This window comes from Pogona vitticeps, chromosome 7, assembly GCF_051106095.1.
Source record: "Pogona vitticeps strain Pit_001003342236 chromosome 7, PviZW2.1, whole genome shotgun sequence".
NCBI lineage: Eukaryota > Metazoa > Chordata > Lepidosauria > Squamata > Agamidae > Pogona > Pogona vitticeps.
The window spans coordinates 27,814,175-27,835,968 of record NC_135789.1 but is presented as its reverse complement, the minus strand read 5'-3'; the positions used below and the strand labels follow the sequence as shown (position 1 = coordinate 27,835,968).

Genomic DNA, 21,794 nt, shown 5'->3' with positions numbered 1-21,794 from the left:
TAAGTCCCTCTGGTATTCATGGTCAAAGTTAACCTCTATGGCCTTCCATCTCCTCTCTAGGCAACCCCTCAAAGCAGATATTTTGTTTTACAAATGTCTAAATTACCTTAAAGCAAAAAGTCATGATCTTGCTCGCCAGACTATTTCCCCTGAAGAGCGTCTGCATGGAGTCGGCCAGTTCGACTTCTTTAGAAAACATGTTCCAGAGCAGCTGGTAGAGCAAGTGCCTTGAGTCGAACAGGGTGACGAGGACACGAGCCAGTTCATCCTTTGAAAAAAAATCAAAGTTAACAATGAAAGTCACTCACAACACCCATCACAGTGTTGTATGCGTCACCTATGACAAGCCAAGGCAGAAGCCGGATTTGATGGGGAAGATATAACCACACTCTCATGGATAAAACTTTTTTCAAAAAAAAGGTTAATTTGCATTTATTTTTAAAATGTAATATGAAAAAGAGCTTATATTACAGTGTCAGACAAAGCCAGACAGCAACTATATTAATAAAAAAAATCTGTTCTCACTGGAAATGTAACTGGTCCTTCCAGAAATAGCAGTGGCTAATTACAGGAAAATTATAATATGCCCGGAATTCCATCCAATGCTATTGGCTTATTGAGTTTAAGCCCTGGATAGCTAATGGTTTAGGTCTATGGCTGCAGAGCCAGAAGTTGGGAGTTTGATTCCCACATTGGGCCTCTTTGATTGGGGGCTGGACTTGATGATCTATAGGGTCCCATCCAGCTCTGCAGTTCTAAGATGCCACTGAAGAAGAAATAAAACAAAACAAAAATTCCCAGAACAACTTGGGAAAGAATGCTTCCTGCATTACTATCCTGCCACCCGGAACACACCTTACTTATTGTGATTTCTGGAAGGATGGGGTTGATTAGAACAGTGGTTCTCAAACTAGGGGCCTCCAATGATCTTGGACTGCAATTCCCAGAAGTCTCCACCACCTGCTGTGCTGGCAAGGATTTCTGGGAGTTGCAATCCATGAACATCTGGGGACCCGTTTGAGAACCCCCGGATTAGAACACAGAGGGAAAGAGTCGGAGGGAAGAAGTGGGACCTCCCCTTCGGGATAGAAAAGAGTCTCCTTTGAAGCTCCGGACATGTCCTGTCACTCAAAGAGTTTCCCAAGGCTGGGCTTTACAGATTCGGCATAAAAGAGCTTCCCAAGTTGATCCCAGGCAACCAGGAAGGGAAGAAAACACACACACACAGGCGACGATGCCCAGTTCCTAGATAGACGGTCCTTGCAAGAGCCTTATAGGGGCAAACCGCCAAAGGGGCTCGTCTTACCCACTGGGAGCAAGGCACCACGTTCGCCAGAGCCATGGCGATCGGCAGCTCCCCTTGGTCCCCCATCATGGTGACCAGCTCCACCAGCCTCTCGAACCGATCCGCCAGCACCGTCTCCGCCAGGGTGTCAAACTCCGTGCCCTGCTGCAGGATCTTGGTGAGGACCTCCATAAACGTGGCTCTCGTCTGAAGATCTTTGTGATACCCCAGCCCTGGAAGCAAACAAACCAACCAACCAAGGGGAGAAAGAAAAAAAAAATAGGCGAATCAGTCCGTGAACCGTCGGATTCCCCCCCCCCCACAACCCTTGCCGTAGAGAAAGGCCAAGCCCACCGCTCGGTTTTACCTATAGAGTGCATCAAGCCGCTGTCCACGTTGGCGTTGAGCAAGTTGGACATGGCCAGAACGGTGCAGTGTCGCAAGAAAGCCGGCCTTCGGGACATCCCGCGCTTCCGGCTGCCCGGCTGTGCGTTTTCGTCTTCCACTTCGCTGCAGTCGTTGAGGAGGTTCATAAACAGGGTGAAGTACCTGCAAGCCAAAAAAAAAAGTAGCATCGGAATGCACGGATGCAAAAATCCATTTTGAAATAAAGCATCACAGGTTTCTAGAAGAATGGGTCACTTCCTCTCCACTGCCTAGAAATCCCACCAACCCCTTCGGGAAAAAAAAGTTTGTTAAGAGGGTTACTAGCTTCCTGGCTCCCAAACTCTCTTGCGCCCATAACAAATCCAGGCAACAAAGGTGAGGAGTCTGAAAAGCCAAAGCTGAGGAAAAGGCAAAAAACGCAAGCAGACAGAATCTGACAGCAAGACATGAGCTAAAGCCATGGAAATAAAGTGGGGGGGGGACAGACTAGGAAGCGACTTCTCCAAAAGTCCATGTTCTTCGTCTTTCACAGAAGTGCAAAGGAACTAAATCATTATTCTCATTGACTCCCAGCTTCATGTCAACCATAATGACCTCTGTATCTCCAGAAGAAGCATTTTTAATACAAACACCTGTCTGGAGTTGCATGAAATAGTCCAGTCTTCTCCGAAAAGCTATAATACATCTATGTACTTTGCTCCGCCTGCACGATTCCCTTTCCAAGCTGGCCTCCCTGGCACCTCTCTGTGCTCTCTGAGGCTGTTTTTCTATTTTATTTTCATTTCACTGTATCCTTACTTTCCTGTTCCACTGTAAGCCAGCATGCAGTTCTATTTCACTTAAGTGCTTTGCGGCAAGCCATTGGGGATATAACCTGGTGCGTCGGTGTGGGTGTCAAACGCTTCACAGGGATTGAACCACGATGCTTTCCTTCCTAGCCCCTGTCTGCTGATCTTGTTTTGACTGGAACGACACATCCCTGGCCTGTGTCTTCACGGAACACTGACCAATGGCTACTTAGGGTCCGCCGTGTTTTTAAAAGCTTCTCCCTAGATCGCATCAACAGAGGCATAACACTCTGCCTTTACTGTCAGATCTAGGACATTTCACGGGGCAATTCAAAGAAAATGAGAATTTAGGCCCAATTTAAGAACTTCCTCCTCTATGACTGCATGGACTAGCCAATCAGGACATTGTGTGGTTCTCTGGATTTCCTCTCATTCAGGGCAACGATTCTTTTATGAATGATTCGTAAGAGTTAGGCTGGCGCCGAGTCCTACAGACGTTATCCTCCTGCCAAAGTTCTCCCACCGAGAACATCCCCCTTGCTTTGGGGCTTCAGGGTGACTGGATGCTGGTGGCTTTCCCCAGCAGAATGCTTTTTTTTAACAAAACAAAACAAAACAGGCTTGTACTTAAGGAATAACTGGGACTTCGCTTCCATCAGTTCAACGCCATCCCCTTCTTCAGGCTGGAGTGGAAGTCCCGCAAGGAGAGACACCACGGCTTCCATGCTTGCCTGGTCCAGATCTCTGAGCGAAACAAGGAAACACAGCACAGTTTGAACCGACGAGCCCACCTCTCTCGCGCTCTCCTCCCCCTGTGAGATCCAACCGGTAATGCGGGAGGCAAAGGCTTTTTTTTTTAATGGAAATGTTTGTACTTCTAGATAGGTAGATTGATGGACTGATGGATTTGTTTCATAACATTCATTGCCAACAAAGAATGAACATAAATGCATTCATTATCCCTAGGACATCTGTGCAAGAGCTCATAAGTGTTTTTCCTGATTTGTAAAATGGGGTGGGTTAAAATAAAAAACCTAAATACATTATAACCCCAAACCATTACCAAGTTAGGAACACACTGGTTGACCCCGCTGGTCCAATCAAAGCCATTAACTGTGACTGGTTTTGGTTCTGCTTTGAACAGAAACATGGAGCAGTTTCCCGGGTGTTGTTTGTGCTACCTGAGGAGCAAGTTGATTTTACCACACTTTTGCCTTGGTGCGTCCCAAGCCAAGCCAAAGTGTGCTGCCTATATACTGCCCCGCAACACTTATAGCACCCTCTGGACAGTTTACCACTGAATTAGGCAGGCTTCGCATTGCCCCACCGCCCACCCTCCAGCGAGCCGGGTGTACTCATTTTACCGACCGTGGAAGGACGGAAGGCTGAGTGAACCTTGAGCCGGCTGCCAGAATCTGCTGGGATCAAATGCTGACCGTGAGCAGAGTCTGGACTGTAATGCTAGAGTAGAACCACAGTGCCACAAGGCTCCCCATCTATTGCGCATTTCTCTAATTTCCCATTTCTGCATCCTGCCTCAAGCCGGGCAGCTCCCTGGATTCCACCGTGGCTTTCTGTCTTCTCTGCCAGCTGCTCCTGGCCAAAGGTGTTGGAAGGGCAGCCCCATAGCCTACAAGTGTATCTATTCAACTCGGAAAACACACCAGTAAATCACTCTAAGAAGGCAGCTTTCCTTCTCTCCTAGCCTTGAGTCAATAACCTGGGATGGATAAGGGAGAGCCGATTTGAGACTAGCAATTCTCCTGTATGCGTCTGAAACTATCTATCTGCCGCACTGGACAATGCGTCTCACTGTACAATGAAAGCATTTTAGCGCTTTTTACCTTGTCAAACATTTCACGTCCTCATCGGTCGCCTGGTTGGATGTCCCCATAACCCAATCCGTCAGGTATTCCACCATCTTGTTCCTGGAATGACAGAGGTTTCAGAGCACGTCAAATTCAGACTGGAACAACAACCGGACAGTACATTTTTGAAATTACACACATCACAAAAAGGTTACAGCAACGTCCTCTCGCCAAGGCACTCGCATATGACAGAATCTAAAACCACTGCTTTGCTGAAGAGCTCCAGCCACAAAGGATTCTTTCAGCTAATTGGGCTCATGATGGCCTGTTTTGTTTTTTAAATGCTGTCTCCCCTCTTGCCTGTATTCCTATCTCCTTTGCTTCCTCCTCAAAGGAAGCCTCGCAGATTCTTCCCTTCTCAGCTTCTTCCCTGACTAAATGGCTTTTCACTCCTTTGTTTTCTCTCCATACCGTCAAATTTACATGATTAATCCCAATGATTCAAGGGTTCCTACTCTCACTGGGCCTAAGAATTAGATCTGGGACAGAGTTTGGGCGTGGATCTTGTCCAGTGCAACACATTGCGTGGTGCAAGACATTTACAGTAACAGTATCTCTAGTAGACCCCTTCCATCACAAGCAACAAGCGGACAAGTCCACTGCCAGTCTGTTTCAAGTAGCCTTTACAATTTTCTAATCTTTTTCTGTGTCAAATTTCATCGATTCTTTACAGGCTTTATTGCCTTGTGGAAAAAACAGCCATTTCCACTCCAAATTAAATACCTTTCCACGCTGACCAAGTGTGGCACAGTGGAGACAGGGACAGACTAAGACTCTGGAGACCAGAGTTCGAAACTCCAACTTGTCCATGGAAATTCACGGAGGGAGAGGAACTGGGAAAGCCGTTCCAGGAATATTTCGCTTACCTTGAAAGCTCTAATTAAGTCTGACTTAATTAAGTAAGAACACTGACCAGATCCCTTCTCAAAACACCAGCTACAACATGTTTCTGACACCCTGTCAAGATCCCAGTGTATACATTGTGTTAAGGGTTCAACTGATCCCCGGAAGAAAGCGAAGAAATACACAGAGTTCTTCCACTGGCCCTCACCTGAATTTCATCTCCTGACAGAAGGAAAGGTCGTCTCGCCTCTCCATCATTACCTTCACCAGCTGACAGAGCTTGGTTTTTATCTGAATTGCATGTACCAAATTCCCAAGAACACGGACGTATCTGTGAAGAGAGAGGAGGAGCAGAAACCCCTAAGTGAGATCCAGGGTTGGAGCCTCTCAGCGATGCCCCGGTCGAAAGCAAGAAAGGAACATTTTAGAAGTTCTTTTCTTGTAAAAATGATAATGCTGAAAGTAAGCCGCCTTACTGTGGCCGTGTAAGCATATAAAAGCATAAAAGAAGACCCCCCCAAAAAATCCCAACCTTTGGCCTCCCAAGGGATTCGGACTACAACTCCCAGAATTCCGTGACCAATGGCCACGCTGCCAAGGCGAGTTGGAGATAAAGACTACAAAATCTGATGGGCCGGAGACGGATAATCCCTGCAACTGACAAAGATACAAGTGGCACCTAAAATACCTCCCTGTTGAACCTGGCAATGTCAGATGGGGGATTTTGTGGGGTGCAGTGGTTAAACTGCAGTACTGAAGCCCAGACTCTACTCACAACCTGGGGTTCAATCCCAGGTAGCCTCAAGGTTCACTCCGCCTTCCATCCTTCCGAGGTTGGTAAAATGAGTACCCAGCTCGCTGGGCAGGGAGGGGGGGCCATGTATAGCCTGCATAATTAGACCCAGAGAGTGCTCTAAGTGCTATGGGGAGGTATATAAGCAGCACGCTTTGCTTTTTTTTAAAACTGCTTTTGCAACTGTGAGGTGTCCCAATTACAACCCTTGGCTAAGATCCCTTCTCAGCAAATGTCCTGAAATGTTTGCATCTCCAAGAGGACAATCCAGAGGAAGACTTGCCTGACCAGATTCAGCATCATGGTCTCAATGCTGGCTTGTCCGAGGTGCTCCGAGCTCCCCTCCGTGTGGTTATCGAGCAGGTTCTTCATGATCGCAATGGTCTGCTCCACAAACTGTGTGTTGGTGTCGTTCAGCAAAACCTGGGCAGAAGCTCGGTGGTGTCATTAAGCTGTCTGGACGATACCCACCCCCAAAACACCCGAGTCATACAGCTTAAACATTGGACGGTGTCGAAGTTAATGAGGAGTTTACAAATTGCAAGAGAAGCAACTGAAGGCATTATTTACTTATCCCCATGAATCTTAATCAAGTCATATCAGGCACTCAAGCTGGTTGTTTCTGGCGCCTTTTGGCTCAATCCTTCTGAAAATGGAGCCAAACTAAAAAAAAGAAAAGGCCCACAAGGTTCGGAATGTTCCTCTTCATCAAAGGTTACGTCAAGGCTACGTCAAGAACTGCATGATCAAAGGGTGAAGGAAGAAGAAGAGGAGCAGGAGGAGAAAATCCATGATCTGAAACCATGAATTGCTGGACAGACCCCAGACAGCTGTACAGAATTCTGCTAAGTTCCTGGATTTCTCCCCCTTTCTTTCATTTAGTATCTGAAAATTGTAAACCTTCTTGATTGTAAAGGCAGAGAGGCCATCTATCGTAAAAACTGTACATTTCTGCTAAGGAACTGATTGCAAAACGTGGATCCACCAATGATTCCAGGTAGAATAGACTGGTGAGAAAAACTGGAGTAGCACCTCTAAGCAGCAATGGTCCTTCTACATGGTGACTTTATACAAGCCAGGGTTTTTTGGCTCTCCTGTCATATAAACTTGCCCAAAGTTTCTGGATGTGGCTTCTACCCCAACGTTTACCCTTTAGTGCGGTGGTTCAAAACCTTAAGTCCCCAGGTGTCCTTGGACTCAAACTCCCAGAAGCCTTCACCCTTCGCTGGGTTGGCTAGGATTTCTGGGAGTTGTAGGCCAAGAACACATTGGGGCACAAAGTTAAGAACCACTGCTTTTAGTACATTTTATTTTCACACAATGTCAATTAAGTGTACATTACCAAGCTGTAAGTTCCCCATGGACAGCAATCTTGTGTACTGCATAATTCAGTGGAAACAAAATAATTTTACCTGCCCTTGTGAGTCAAAAAACTTGCTGATGTTGTTCTTCAGTTTGTTGAAGAGCATGGGGTAAAGGGCCGGGCTCAGCTCAAGACCCATGAGATCCTTCACGTTCGCCCGGATCTGTATGCCCACTTTCTCGTGGGTGCAGACCATTAAAGACAGCAGGCGGTCCAGGAACTTGCTCACGGGGGTCTCCGTGTTACCATCGGTCGACAGCATGGAGATCATGGAGCCTTTCCGCTCACTCACGGGGCCCATGGGTGGGCTGTAGGAAGGAAACGGGGCGCAGCCGCGGTGCTGGAGGCACACCCCGCCGAGTGCGCACAGGAAGCCGGTCATGTTGATCCACTCCTGCAGAGAGTCTGTATCCGAGAGGTCTATGGAGCCTCCCCCGCTGACGTGGGACATCCGCCTCTTGACGATGGTCTTGTGAAGACTTTCTGCAACCTGGGCAAAGGAGGCAGAGAGAGGTGTGTGGGGGGGGAAACATAGCATGCTGAGTTTGTAACAAGGCTCATGCATTTGGGTAAATCATGCCGGACGGAGCTTGGAAAAACCACATTTGTGGATGACCACCACTAGAATCCCCCAGCCTGTATCACGCTCAATGGCTTTTCATTGCACTTTTCCTTTTAGAGCCCCCTTTTAAATGTCTTCTTGGAAAGCAAGCAGCCAAACCAAAATTTCTTGGTGTTTTCCCAAGAGCGTGGATTTTTCTGTCTTTCTGTTCTCTGATATTAGTTGCACTAGTAATTTGTTACTTTTGTAATTTGTGAACTGCTTTGGGAAGTGTGCTTTAAAAAGCAGAATATACGATTGCCTCACAGGACGATTAATATGCAAGACGATTGATTTTTGCGATCGATGTGGCGCTTCGCAAGATGATGTTTTCCATGGACAATTTTCGCAAGACGACGATTTTTCCCCATTGGAAGGCATTAAATAGATTTCAATGCATTCCAATGGGGAACCGCGTTTCGCAAGACGATGTTTTCACAAGACAACGTTTTTCGTGGAACTAATTAACATCGTCTTGCGAGGCACCACTGTATATGGAAAAAAATAGCAAATGCCTATAGCCCCAAAGATTTCCAGCTGCCTTCTCGGGAAAATGTCACGATGGATGGTAGAGAACGCGCCCCATGGCTGAAAGAGCAGGAAGGAGGTAAAATATTGAAGAAGGATTCAGCTACCTGGCTTCTTCCAAAGAATCATAAATCTGGTTGACAGCTTGAGCACTCAGAACAACAGAAGGACAGAAGAGAAAATAGATGCCTCTTTGGGAGTGTGCCTATCTGAATAATGAAGGAACAGGCTAGCCTTACTCAACATAATGACCTCCAGATGTGTCAGGTGACAGCTCCTGTTGGCTGGACATGATGAAAGCTGTCGTCAAAACACATCTGGAGAATAACGTGTCAGGGAAGCTGCACTCGACGCTAAAGAGCAACGGAGAAAGGCCACCTTGCAGGTCCCCGCCTTACCTGGCCATCTTCCATTTTGGTCTTCGGATAGTTGAGAATCAATTTCGTCGCTGTCTCCCATTTTAAATGCGTGTCTTCCCAGGCCTAAAAGGCAACAACAAGCAAGACATGCCAAGGTTGTAAACAGGCAGAGTGATATTGAAGTAAAGGGTTAGCCGTGGGGTCCAAATGAAATAAAAAACCAAGTGCCAAAATGCCTTTCCAGACCACTAAAAAAAAAATCGTCCTACAATCCACAAGCTTTCGTGGATTAAAACACAACTTCATCAGGCTCGTACCAGGGTACAGAATGTAAAAGTCCAAAAGTACGTGGTGAGATGGAAGTCGCTCTTACTTGCAAGTCCAGAGTCTGGTTGAGGTTTCATGGTTACAGCTTAGGTTACAGCTGTAACACACACACACACACACACACACACACACACACACGCACGCACGCACGCGCGCACACACACACACACACACCGTGGCGGAAGACCAAGCGGCAGAAGCAAACAACTTACCTCTGTGTTGCCAGGTGTTGGGTGTTCGATTCGCCTCAGCAAAGCCATCACTCTTTTCTGGAGAGCTGTTCTGCCTAAGAAGAGGTGGTCAAAGGCATATTTTAAACTTATAACAAGATCATTTCATTCGTGGTTGATGTTCTCTGCAAACAGCTCCCTAAGCAGTAAAAAAAATACACACACACACACTCTCTCTCTATCAGGCCCTTTTCAGCAACCACTTCTAGACACGTATAAAGGGTGGGCTACGCACTAAATTATCAATGATAGGTGAAACGGTTATCAGCTTATAAAGACTGGAGTATCCTTATGAGGTCAAATCAGGACACTAGCCCTGTTTAAGGCAGCTGCTTCCATTCTTTTATCAGCAGTAAGAAACTTCATATTAATAAATTCCTCCAGAAGATTTCAAAGAAGCATGCAAGAACTGCAAAAGGATTATACACAGTGTATAAAACTTAAAAGCACAGCATGAAACACGCTGGACTGCAAAGGGGAGGCTTGTAAAAGATACCTGAAAAAATTTCCATTTTAACCCTCACCCCCCCCCCCAAAAAAAAGCCCTAAATTTTTTGGATTTCCCAAGGAACGGTATTCTCTCCTGCCGGAGAGCCTTACCTGTAGACATCATGTTGCTTACGGACGCGAACTCCATGAAAGTGTTGTAGTTGGGCAGGAAGTTATGGACGGAGACTTCGTCGACACCGCACCGGATGTCGGCCTCCTCGCAAAGGTGCCAGAAACACGACATGGCGACCAGCACTGCCTCGGTGTCCGGGCTCCAGAGGGACATGTACAAAGCAACCTCGAGTTTCGTCTGGGCTTGGCGGCAGATCTGTGTCCCGCTGCAACCTGCCGGGCTTTCCTTCAGAGACAGGAGAGTGGGCAACGTGACCTACTGCGGTTCCATCATCGGAGAACGACGCGTCTCCCCCCCCCCAAAAAAAAACACGTTCGGGAGAAGGGGTCACCGTGGCACAGCCCCCCCAGGTGATTATTGGACGGCAGGTTTCATAGCTGGGCGAGTTGTGATGTCCCTCCCTGTTAAATCTGGGGTCACAACTGGAGGAACATTAGACCACAAACGGAGGACCTACTATAAATGGCTTTATAGGGCACCAGGCGGATGTCTTCTCTGTATGTCTTCTCTGTATGTGCTGTCCCCTGTATTTCCCCCACTCCACCCCGTATCAACAGATCTTCAGGTATAGTGAAATGATTATGATTCTATGGATTAAACATTAGCCAAGGTTTCTTAAGCCACTACCAAAACTTATATTATGTTGCTATGTATTGTTGTTTCCCCTCCCAACTAAGTAGACCCCCCTTTTCAGAATAAGGCTCAAAGGTAAAGTCTGTCATTCTCTACACCACTGCATTTTGTTTTTCCTGCTGTTTACAGAACCAAGCTTCAAAAGAAATGAATACCAAACAATGGCCTTAAATCATGGCTAGATGTGAAATATAACCAAACAACACTGTCCTTTTATCTTAGGGTCTTCCATGGATGTTTTACCATGTAGTCTCCGTATTTTCAATTTTATGTTTGAAGAAGTGGGCTTGTTCCAGAAAAGATAACATTAAATTACAGTATAGCAGTTAGTCTTCAAAGTCCTTTTTTTTTTTTTTGCTGATATACTATGGTATGTACAGCCCAAAACATCTGAAATGCCACCGCTACTACCATCCTCTGCTCTAAACAAACAGCTAGTGGACAGATGTTCATGATTGAGCCAACTGCCCCCGTGGCTTCCACTTACCATGCTGAAGCTCCCTTTGCCCTTCCTGAGTGTCGCTCCCGGGAGGCAGCGCATCATCTCGTCGGGGTCAAGAGAAATTTGATTAGCTCCGCCCCCGGGGACATCACATCCTACCCCGTAAAGGAAGAGAAAGGGACAGGAACTCCTATCGGATTGCTACAGAGAGAGGGAAGAAAACATCATTCTGCCGTCACCCAACTTTTCTAAGGCAAAGAGGGCTTAAAGCAAGAGAAAACAAGGAAAGAGAAGGAGATACGGAAGCATATTTATGAACAGAGAAAACAAAAACCCATTAGACAGGACTTATCTGGGTGAAAAGGGTCTTAAACATTAAAAGCCAGCGTATGATGTGCTAAACGTTGACTCACTCATAGGAGGAAAGCCACTCTTCTTAAACAACAATGAGAGAGTGAGGGCACTTTTGTACAGATCTGTATCTCCTTGACAAGTGAAGAGAACCCACTCTCAAAGCTAAGAAAACGTATTTGATTTTTCACTTCCTTTATTGAGCGAGAATGTTCCATCTAGCTGGAGCTAGTCAAATCCTCTGGCTCTCCACAAGGCACCCAAGAGATTATGAAAAGGAGCAACTCAACGCGAGCCTCGGGGTTTGGGTTGGTTTTTTTCATCCTTCAAACAGCCATCAAGCCATTCACTTACTTTGTTTTTCAGAAGAAATTTGTTCCTGCAGATCAAAATCTCTCTCAGCCACTTGAGGATTTCTGTGCTGCTGAGAATCTGATTGCTCGTTAGCCTCTTGCATATACAAAACAGCATTTGCGAACTGCAGGAACATGAAATTAGGAAGATCATCTTTGTTAGCGATTTACTGAAATGTTTTTTCATAACCCAAATGGATACATTTCACAAAAGCAGTTCACTACAACAGTGTGGGCTAGAGAGAGGGAGAGAGAGAGGGAGGGAGAAAGAAAGAAGAAATACTGCAAATGTCCTGGAATTGTGGAATTCTCTTCCTTGAGAAATCCACGTGTGCTCTTTTATGGCACTGTTTCACAGAACATCAGACATATTTGTTTTATCAGACTGATCATCCGCTATTCCTTATATTTACTTGGTGAAACTGCCATCATGAGCATCTTGCTATCCTTATGGAATACTCTTGCATTTCATCATCATTTTAAATGATGTAAGCCATTCTGAGTGACATGTTGGCATCAGAAGAAAAGTGATGAACTGCGTTTTTAAAAGATATGCATTTAAGAGGGCTTCTAGAGATGATCCAGAGCCCAGAAAAGGGAGGGGAGAAAGCCTGCTTCATCGTGCCCAAGACAAGAAAGGTGCTCACCTGATCTCCCAGAATGTTTCAACTGGCGCATCTGGGTTCCACAGATCAATGCTGTCTAACTGATGGAGCACAAGCAAAGCCTGGGCATACAAACACAGGGAATCTTATTCATTAATGTAAAATTGGATAATACCGATTCTTCCATATAAATAAGTAGAGATTGAAGGAATCAAGACATTTGGTCACAGAAAAGATGGCTTTCAAGAGTTCTATTTATTAACCACATGACATTCTATACACAGGGCTGTCAAGAAATCATGTGCCCGAATTCAGGGGAAGATGTCAGGGGGGAAATCAAAATATTATACATGAGAGCATGAACATGTTTAAAAAACACCATCAGACATAGAGCTGAGTAATTGGGAAGTGCCTTGATTTAAAGAAGGACCCGGAAATGGCAGTATTGTTTTCTCCTCCCTATTTCTGACATTTCCAATATGGAGGAGCCAGTACAGCAGAACGGAGCATCTGAGGAGAATCGGTTCCAAGCCTCCCCAACGAATGCATGGTCTCTGTCTCCCTCTAGTGGCTAGTTCTGGTAAACACACCCGGGAAATACATAAAAATATGTATTTCTGAGGTTTTTTATTTAATATTTTCAGGCAGCCAATAAGTGGATTGGCAGATGCTAATCCAACATAGTGGGGTCCTACAGTATCTGTTTTCCCACTGTATAAGCTTTTATTAGCCACACAATAAAACCATAGATAAGGCATTTAGGCAATATATGAAGATCACATTCCATGCTAGATTTCATTCAATTCCTATTTCAAAATATGGCACTCTTATAAAAATACAACCCGGCATCACCACCCAAAGGCTCAGCTTTTAAAATGGGCCAGCATCTGTTTTAACACAAGGTTGCAGGAACCAACGTACATTTTCTTGTCCAAACAATGGGCCTGAATGCCAGTGATGTAGCATTGATTACCTCCATGGCTTCTTGTGCTATTTCGGGCATGCTGGACTGTGGCACCAGCTGGACAAGTCCTGTTATGAGCTCAGCCGTGCTGCCTTGTGTATCAGGCCCTTGTTTTCTTGGATTCTGTATATAAAGGCAGAGATATGTCAGCTTCGTGGAACCACCGTTCCAAAGGAGTTTGTTACATGTCACGTTATACCTGCACATGTACCTACCAAAGACTCATCACGCCTGAGTTCACCATTTTGTAACAAGATTAACTGATGCATTGGTTATTTACCGTAAAAGCCCATTCAGGTCTGTTGAAAACAAGACACCCAGCAGCATGGGGCTTACTCAAACATGACCCTAAAAAGGTGGGAGGAAACCTGGGGGCCCTTCATTTTACCAGGGAGAGGCAGACTCTCATCCTTCTCCTTCTGGCTATGGGGTGGATGGTGACCTTTTTTCAATGGATGGTGGTAAAAAGGGCAACAAAGAAGGAACGGGTCAACGCTCATTCAGTATGAATGTTCACTTAGCTTAGTTTGTGCCAGGCTCTTTCTGAGAGAGGTGAAGGCCTGGGCCAGGGGCAAGATTAGGTTCTGGGTCCCGTGGAACAGGAGTTAAAACTTTGGGAACGGAAAAAGGATCAGAGCGGGAGGAGAGTGTTTTGTTTTTCTATAGTGGATATTTATTCCAAGGCGTGACGAGCAGAGTTGCAAAGAGAGACTTGAGCGGCATCAATTGTGTTTTTTTGCCGTGTTGTGTAAAGAATTGTTTTGGTGCCAATCTTGTTCTATGATAACTAAGTGGTGAAGGTTTCTGGGAGAAGCATGCTGGGACGGGGAGGGCTGGCTGAAACGTACGTCAGGGGTAAATTTGACACACATACCCCATATGAACAGGGCATCTTTACGCTACATTACAAATGGCTTGAAAACGTCAGTTTTGAAATGGGTTCCCCCATGGGGCAAGCAGGACCCAAGCATCCTAAGCAAGTCTAGAGTAGTCTTCGCGACTAGATAGGCGGGATATAAATAAAATAAATAAAATATATAATAAATTAAAAAAAAACAGCTCAAAGCAATGAAATGAAGGGGTGTGGCCCTTGAAACAGCCACTTTCAGGACCACAAAAAGCAATAATTAACAAGGTAAAGGTGGGGGTTAGGAATGGGTGAGTTAACGTGAGTGATTTTAACATACTCTTCAAAATCGGGGGAGAATATTGTACTAATAAAAAACAGGCCCCGTTTGAGTACACTTTGCAAACAACTGCCATTGGTATTTAAGGATCAGGAATGCTATGGGCCCTTTTGCTTCTGGATGGGGTGGCCCAGAAGCAACAACCACATCACATCACCCTAAAAGATTGCAGGGTTCCGTAACCACTATATTCGCGAAGGCTGCACTCCCAAAACCAACTACACCAGAGCACAGAGTGCTGTCCTCTGAAGATGCCGGCCACAGAGACCGGCGAAACGTTAGGAAGAACAACCTTCAGAGCACGGCCAAAGAGCCCGAAAAACCCACAACAACCATTCCGTAACCACTATTCCTCTGCCTGTTAAGATCTCCATGTGAGTAAGTCAATACATATTTTTGGTTGAAAGCCCCATTTAAAAAAAAAACCAAACCAATTAGGCGTGTATGTATCAGAAAGACATTTCTCAAAGCCGTCTTTTTACTTACACAGAGCAGGAGTTTCGGGTCGGCGTGGATCAATTTTACCATGGATAACAGCAAGACTTTGTAATTTCTGGTTTCGACGTCTGTAGGCTTTTCTTTAAACTTAAGGCTTGTCATTTTCTCTTTGAATGTAAGACTCTGAGGGGGGGGAGGGAACCAACAACATTATATGAATGTCCAAAAGATAGGATGATTCCAACCTTACGGTTTTTATTTATTTATTTATTTATTTATTTATTTAAAGCATGTTAAGGAAGAACTAATCCCCAGTTACTGCTGATGTGGGGGGAAATACCGCTTAAAACATCTCACCTGACAAGTCTCCCACCTGCACCCAATCTCAGGAGGAGCCGGGCTGGCTCTTCCCCGCCTCCCCGCTCAGCCCATGAGTGGTCGGCTGTACGGGGAGGCGGGGAAGAGCCGGCCAGGCTCCTCCTGAACTAACTGCGACCTGAACTAACCTCCTAAAGGATGAGCAACAGTGAGATATAGATAGATGTCCAGTCAATGGCCTGGCAAGGCTGCAGCCATTTAAGTAGCTAGTTGTCAAGCCACGCCATTAGCCCAACTCAATCTTACTTTGCTTAATTTTCGGGGGGAAAGGATGGTTGTTTGTTTTAATCCCTTCCTTCCGTCCCTGACAACTTCTGTAATTTTAAACAACAGCTACCAGCAGGTTGGAAAAGATAAAAGCTTGAATCCCAAGGCTTCGCGAGGGCATCCGATCGCCTTAGGACACATAGGAAAGTTCATGTGAGAACGCCAGTGATGGCATTTTACTACTTCCCGTGGTAACAGAACCTCAAGTATGGAAACACTTCTTAAAGGAAAAAAAAAAAGAGAGAGGGGGAAAAATTCAAGGACTCACCGGGGTCATGCGAATCGGGGTGTGAACCCCAGATCCCTGCAGAGCTTTGTGGAGGGTTTCGCTGAACATGCTGCGGAGCTCCACGGAATGGCAATAGACGGCATCAATCTTAGGCCACCAGTCTAACGAGGACTAGGAAGAAAGAAGGGAGGAACAACAGAAAGTCACAGAACGGAAAGCTAAGACAAGGCGCAGCATGTAGTTCACCAGGCGATCTTTAAATACGATCGCCCACCTGACCTTCTGATTGTCCGAAGAGACTCCAATTTGATAAAAGAGCTTAAAGCCGAGGGGCAAACACTATGGGTCTCCATATATCTTAAACAGAATACATAACAGCCCGAAGATGACCTGCCCCTGCTTTAAAGAAATGCTACTCTGGCAGCAGCTGTGAAACTTTCGGCTGGTCTACTCACCACTTGCATACGGCGCTCAGCTCCGTTGTAGTCGTCACTGCACCAATCGCAGGAGGAGCCTGGCCGGCTCTTCCCCGCCTCCCCGTACAGCCGACCACTCATGGGCTGAGCGGGGAGGCGGGGAAGAGCCAGCCGGGCTCCTCCTGAGATTGGGTACAGTGACAACAGAACTCAGCGCCACTCTGTGACTGGTGAGTGGACCGGCTGGTTCTGTGGGGGAGGGAACGGGCCTCCGTGGCACCTGCGGGGCCACTATTCATATCTCCAGGGATACGAATAGCTCATGTCTACTCCTTGTGTGGTCTATGCGCACAGCAAGTACAGGGCAAGCTATGGAGTATCATTTAATGTATGATTTGAAATTCTATTTTACAACTGTTTTCAAAATCTCAAGATTAGTTCACTCAGGTCCCAATTAACATCTGGTTCCCACAGACCACTACGACATAAATGGTAAATCACGATAAAAGAAAGCTGGAGGGAACGTACACATCCGGATGTGTGTGATCTTATGGCCAAATCCAGATCCCTCAATCAGGTTAATGGCTCCCTAGAGTTCCCTTTACACTCAGCATGCTGTAATTAGGTGGCATCTACCACTTGATGGAATAGGAATTGATTGACAAACAATCAGTTTTTTGAAAACCATACACAAGGAAACTGAGAACGAGTGATTCTGATGTTTTTTTTCTTGTCCTTGAGTTCATGCGCTCATTGGACACAACCAGCAAGCATCCTATTTAACTGCTCACTTGACTTCAACAGATCACTCCTTTATGTTCCCCCACTCTTATCCTGCTTCTTGAGGCAGTGTCAAATCCGGTGCCTTGGGGGCATGTATAGAAATGGGCCCGAACTGACAGTTCAGAAGTTCATTTATTGGCCAAAAAAAAAAGTGTTCAGAACTTCCTAGGCATATCTCCTGAGTGGATGCCAGCTAGTGGAAGCGGGTCTGGGAAATGCAAAACACCTCTTTGGACAATAAATGAACCCCCACGAACTGCCGAATCGGCAGTTCGTGCCCATCTCTTGACATGAATTGTTTCAAGCAGCTGGAAAACTTACATTTGTGATTATCCGGTGGAGTGAATTCACCAGAACGTAATGAAATGTTGATGGAGAATTCTGTGCTAAGCAAGTCTAGAAGAGAAGGAAGGATGGGTTAGACAGCTTCTTCTCATAAGCATCTTATAAACCAACAAGTAAATACTTGCCAGAGATTTCTACACAAGAACGTAAGAGTACTGGGTAAATTAATGTTGTTGTTATTTAAAATATGCCACCTTTCACCCTAAAGGATCCAAGGGATCTTACAGTGTTAAAAGAGTCAAAAGCTAAATAATAAGTTATTACAATACTGAGAAGCATTAAACTGGTATCAAATTAAAACTTACAAATAAGAGCAACTGTAAAAGCTGAAGTACAACAGAATAAAATAATCCGTTTCAAAACTCCCCTGGGTAAACCAGTCATTTAAAGCAGTGGTTCTTAACCTTTGTTACTTGGATGCTTTTGAACTGCAACTCCCAGAAACCCCAGTCAGGACAGCTGGTGGTGAAGGCTTCTGGGAGTTGCAGTCCAAAACTCCTGAGTAACCCAAGGTTAAGAACCAGTGATTTAAAGGAAAGCCTGCCTGAAGAGAAAGGTTTTCGCCTGTTTGCAGAAAGGCAGCCAAGATGGGGCCAGCCTGGCCTCCAGTGGGAGGGAGTTCCAAAGACTAGGCGCAGCCACAGAGAAGGCCCTCTCCCATGTCCCCACCAAATGCTCCTGTGAAGGTGGTGGGACCAAGAGAGAGGATGACCTCCAAACCTGGATAGGCTCATAAATCAGACCCAAGGTCTGCCTTAGCTGCCTGTGTACATGGCGGTTCATCAGTTGTACACAGAAAGCCTCCCAGCAGGACATCCTTGCAAGGGCAGCCCCATATTCTCCCTCATAAGCGGTTCAAGGTTCTACGGAAGCACGCAGGACACAACTGAAGTGAACATCAGCGAGCAACTTATTAATATTGCACCCAAAAGGCTGCTGATGGCTTCTGTCCGCACCTGCCCCGGTGGCTGCTTTTGAAAGAAACGAAAGCAGAACAGGGGTCTAGATGAGAGACTACTTAGAGCTTCTTCGGTTATTTTTTTTTTTAAAGGTCAATAAAAAGCAAGATGAGAAGGCGTCCCGAAAAAAGAGCCAGCTTAAAAATAGATTTCCAGGAAACATTCAAAACAGTGACCGCTGAGAAATGGAATCTCTATTATTCATGAACGCTTGAACTGCTGCTAACTCATCCTTCGTATCCAGCGGATCAAAACCGGAGTCGGGACAGAGCGCACGTGGTGGCCGAGCCCCCGGCCCCTCTCACCTTGAAGTGCTGGTTGTTGTGCGGGTTGATGCGAAAGCAGGACACCAAGCAGTCGATCATGAGGTCGATGTCGGCGTTCTGGTTTCTCAAGAAAGGCTTGTTTGCATTGAACAGCAGGTTCTATAAAACAGAAAATAAGCGTGGAGGTTATTTCCACCAGCTCTGTTTTTAAAAGGACCGGAGACATAAATGAGCTCAATATTTTTAAATACGCAGAGGGAGCGACTCGTGAGAAAGTGGCTGGCTTGTTCAGAAAACGCAGCGAAGCATGAGCCTTTGCGCATGCATCACTTCCAGAGATGCACAAAGATCTCGCTGGGCTAAAATCCCCCAAAGATCTAGCCAACGTGAGCACATTTCACCCTCCTCACAGCAGATGCAAGACACACACCTTGCAATAAAGGCACACGGAAAGGAGTTGGTGAAAGGAATCCCACCTTTGTGACAGATATTCAGGACTGAGATGGATATTTAGATGGAAGAATGAACGTTGATTTCATTGTCCCTTAGGACCGGTAACCAGACAACGGATGCGAGAAGGTCTGCGGTCTCCAACATCCATTCACCCTGCACCCTTCATCTGGTGGTTCATGGCACGGAGTTTCCCAGTGGACCATTTCCAGTCACACACTGGGACCAGTTCTTGCAGACCTTAAAAGCTCTGCTTTTATGGACAACAGCTTGCAAAATCCTCCAGTCCATGCTGGCTAACCGTTTCAGAGAACGAGAGCATTCCACAAATAGATAGCATCGAACCCCCAAGCAGTTCTTGATGTGGGTGCTCACACCGCTGGAGAAGTGGATACATTCTGAGGGTGACTTTTCTAATGCCTCAAGTTTCTCGGCCAACCCTCAGGCCCTCCAGCGTTTGCTTTTTTACCAGTAGGCTAACACAGTTGGCCATGATTTGATCGTAAAGAAACAGACTGCCTTGACAAACCAGACCGTGGTTCCGTTCCGAGAGCACCCCCAAACAATAGCTTGTGCCCCAGACGCAGAATTTTGCTGAGTTTTTTATTCTAGTGGGCAGGTCCTTCCATTTCTGGAACCTCTACGGAAGCCAGAAATTCTATTATCTTTAGATGTACTTATGTGTCTAAATGTTGTGAAGCAGTTGTCTAGTCAATGTGCAAAACTATTTAAAAAACAAAGCCATTAAAACCAGGAAGACAAAGGGGCTTTCCCCAAAAGCACGAAAACAGAGGTGCAACGTCAGCCAGGGTCATTCTGGAAGGCCTCTCTGAAGAGCAGTGTTTTAAGCTGCCTTCTGAACGTTATAGCAGGGAGGTGGGCCAGGCATAGCTTCGACTGCAGCTGGTTCCATAGAATCAGGGACACCGCGAAGAAGGCCCTGCTCCTCATAGAAGACTTCTGGGCCTCCCTCTTGGTGGCAAGACCAAGAAGCATCGCCTGGGAGGACCTGGTGGGTCCGGTAGATCAGTGGTCCCCAACCTTGGGCCTCCCAGATGTTCTTGGACTTCAACTCCCAGAAATCCTGGCCAGAAGAGGTAGTGCTGAAGGCTTCTCAGAGTTGTAGTCCAAGAACATCTGGAGGCCCAAGATTGGGGACCACGATATTGGGGAGAGATGCTTTGACAAGTTCCTTTATCCCTTGTTGACAGACTGCTCTATACTGAGATAGTAAGCATTTCACTCCACTATTTCAAATATAAATAAATACACATACACTACAGGATTCTGGTCCTGCCTTCCCCCCTTTTTTTACCTTGAGATCCACCACCATGGACTGAACCAGAAGGAAAATGACGGAATTGTCTTCCCAGCTGATATAGGTGGACGCTTTGCACAGCTTCACGCACGCAATGGCCGCGCTTTCAGTGAGCTGCCGACTTCCACTGTGGCCTGCCAGCGCCTTCCGGAGGTTGTCCAAAAATAGCTTCTGCAGGTTTTGGAAACACATCAACCAGAGACAGAAAACTTTATAAAGCCACCCTAGGTTCCAATTCCTTAACTGTCAGTAGCTGAGCTGGAGGACAAGAAGGTTAGCTTTGGGGGCGCCGTTGGCTTTTATTATTAAGCGTCTCTTACAGATTCTCAGAACAATCTTCGTCCTGCCCTACTTCAGGACCGAAGATAATGATGATCAGCTTTTTTTTTAAAATCCGAGATCCGTGTCAAAGCAGATTTCCCTACATGATAACTTTGTGGGCTGCACTTAGAATTCACTAGGAGAATGAATATAACTTAATACTCCTAGCGCCGAAAAAAATAATTTAAAAAAACCACTGCACACAAAATATGAACCTGACAGAAAGAAGAACTTTTGTCTATCCATTCATATCCCAGCATGTTCGTTTTCAATATGCATCCATTCCCCATGGGGAGCATTCTGTAGGAAGCCCCCAAAATGATGCAGGGTAAAGTAGGTCTAAGTGCGCCCCATTCATATTGGACAGAGGGTTGGCATGTTTTGATTTTTCAACATTATGGCGCCTTTAACCCGACTACCAGACTGGCAGAGAAACCGTTTCGGTCCGAAGCAACTCAGATTTCAAAACAGTGTCACCCTGTGGCAAAAGGCCTTCACTGTTTAGAGGCTCCCGATGATGAAGACAGAGGCCACTTTATGACAATACACAGCAAATAACGCTTGCTGAATTTCAAGGTGTCCCTTGACACTTCGCTTTCTTTTTTTTTTTTTAGAGAAGGCTGCAAATTGTATTTACACTATGAATGCATGGGCTTCCCTTTTTTTTCTGGGTTTAATATAAAGTTATTGTTTCAAACCCTTCACAATTTAGCGCCAGGGCACCTAAAAACCAGTAATCGTTCTACGTTCTGGAGGTGAAACTTGTAAATCCTTGATGGATCCCCTGAAAATCCCATCTCTCTTCTCCTTGAGGAGAAGAGAGATGGGGGACGATTCCCCAACTTTTGTATGGGTAACCCCATTCTAACACTGAAATGTGTCTTTTATTGCTCAAGTACTGGCATTTTAAATCTCGAATTAAAACAGACAGGTTGATTTCCTCCCTCTCTGGCGACTTCAGCTCCTTTTACTGCTGGAAATCAACCCCCTGAAATTTCCAACCTGAAACTAAACTCTGCTTTTAAGGCTGAAAAATGTCCCCAAGGCTCCCTTGGAGGAATCCTTCTCACTGATAGACCCATCACTCCACCATTT

The 21,794-nt window shown here is 45.8% G+C and overlaps 1 protein-coding gene across 2 annotated transcripts in view; it reads right to left on the bottom strand.

Moving 5' to 3' along the window:
* The window catches only part of NF1 (neurofibromin 1), a 150,447-nt gene that overhangs the window by 105,939 nt on the left and 22,714 nt on the right, over nt 1–21,794 (bottom strand). For both annotated transcript variants that reach the window (XM_072978480.2, XM_072978481.2), the window contains exons 9-28: nt 20,376–20,549; nt 18,650–18,769; nt 17,362–17,436; nt 15,881–16,012; nt 15,016–15,150; nt 13,352–13,465; nt 12,421–12,500; nt 11,775–11,898; nt 11,115–11,270; nt 9,973–10,219; nt 9,355–9,428; nt 8,855–8,938; nt 7,377–7,817; nt 6,248–6,387; nt 5,380–5,502; nt 4,305–4,388; nt 3,088–3,204; nt 1,653–1,834; nt 1,307–1,518; nt 107–268 (exon numbers count right to left, since the gene is read on the bottom strand). In XM_072978480.2, the coding sequence (XP_072834581.2) occupies nt 107–268; nt 1,307–1,518; nt 1,653–1,834; nt 3,088–3,204; nt 4,305–4,388; nt 5,380–5,502; nt 6,248–6,387; nt 7,377–7,817; nt 8,855–8,938; nt 9,355–9,428; nt 9,973–10,219; nt 11,115–11,270; nt 11,775–11,898; nt 12,421–12,500; nt 13,352–13,465; nt 15,016–15,150; nt 15,881–16,012; nt 17,362–17,436; nt 18,650–18,769; nt 20,376–20,549 (2,976 nt within the window). The remainder of the gene's footprint in view (nt 1–106; nt 269–1,306; nt 1,519–1,652; nt 1,835–3,087; nt 3,205–4,304; nt 4,389–5,379; nt 5,503–6,247; nt 6,388–7,376; nt 7,818–8,854; nt 8,939–9,354; nt 9,429–9,972; nt 10,220–11,114; nt 11,271–11,774; nt 11,899–12,420; nt 12,501–13,351; nt 13,466–15,015; nt 15,151–15,880; nt 16,013–17,361; nt 17,437–18,649; nt 18,770–20,375; nt 20,550–21,794) is intronic.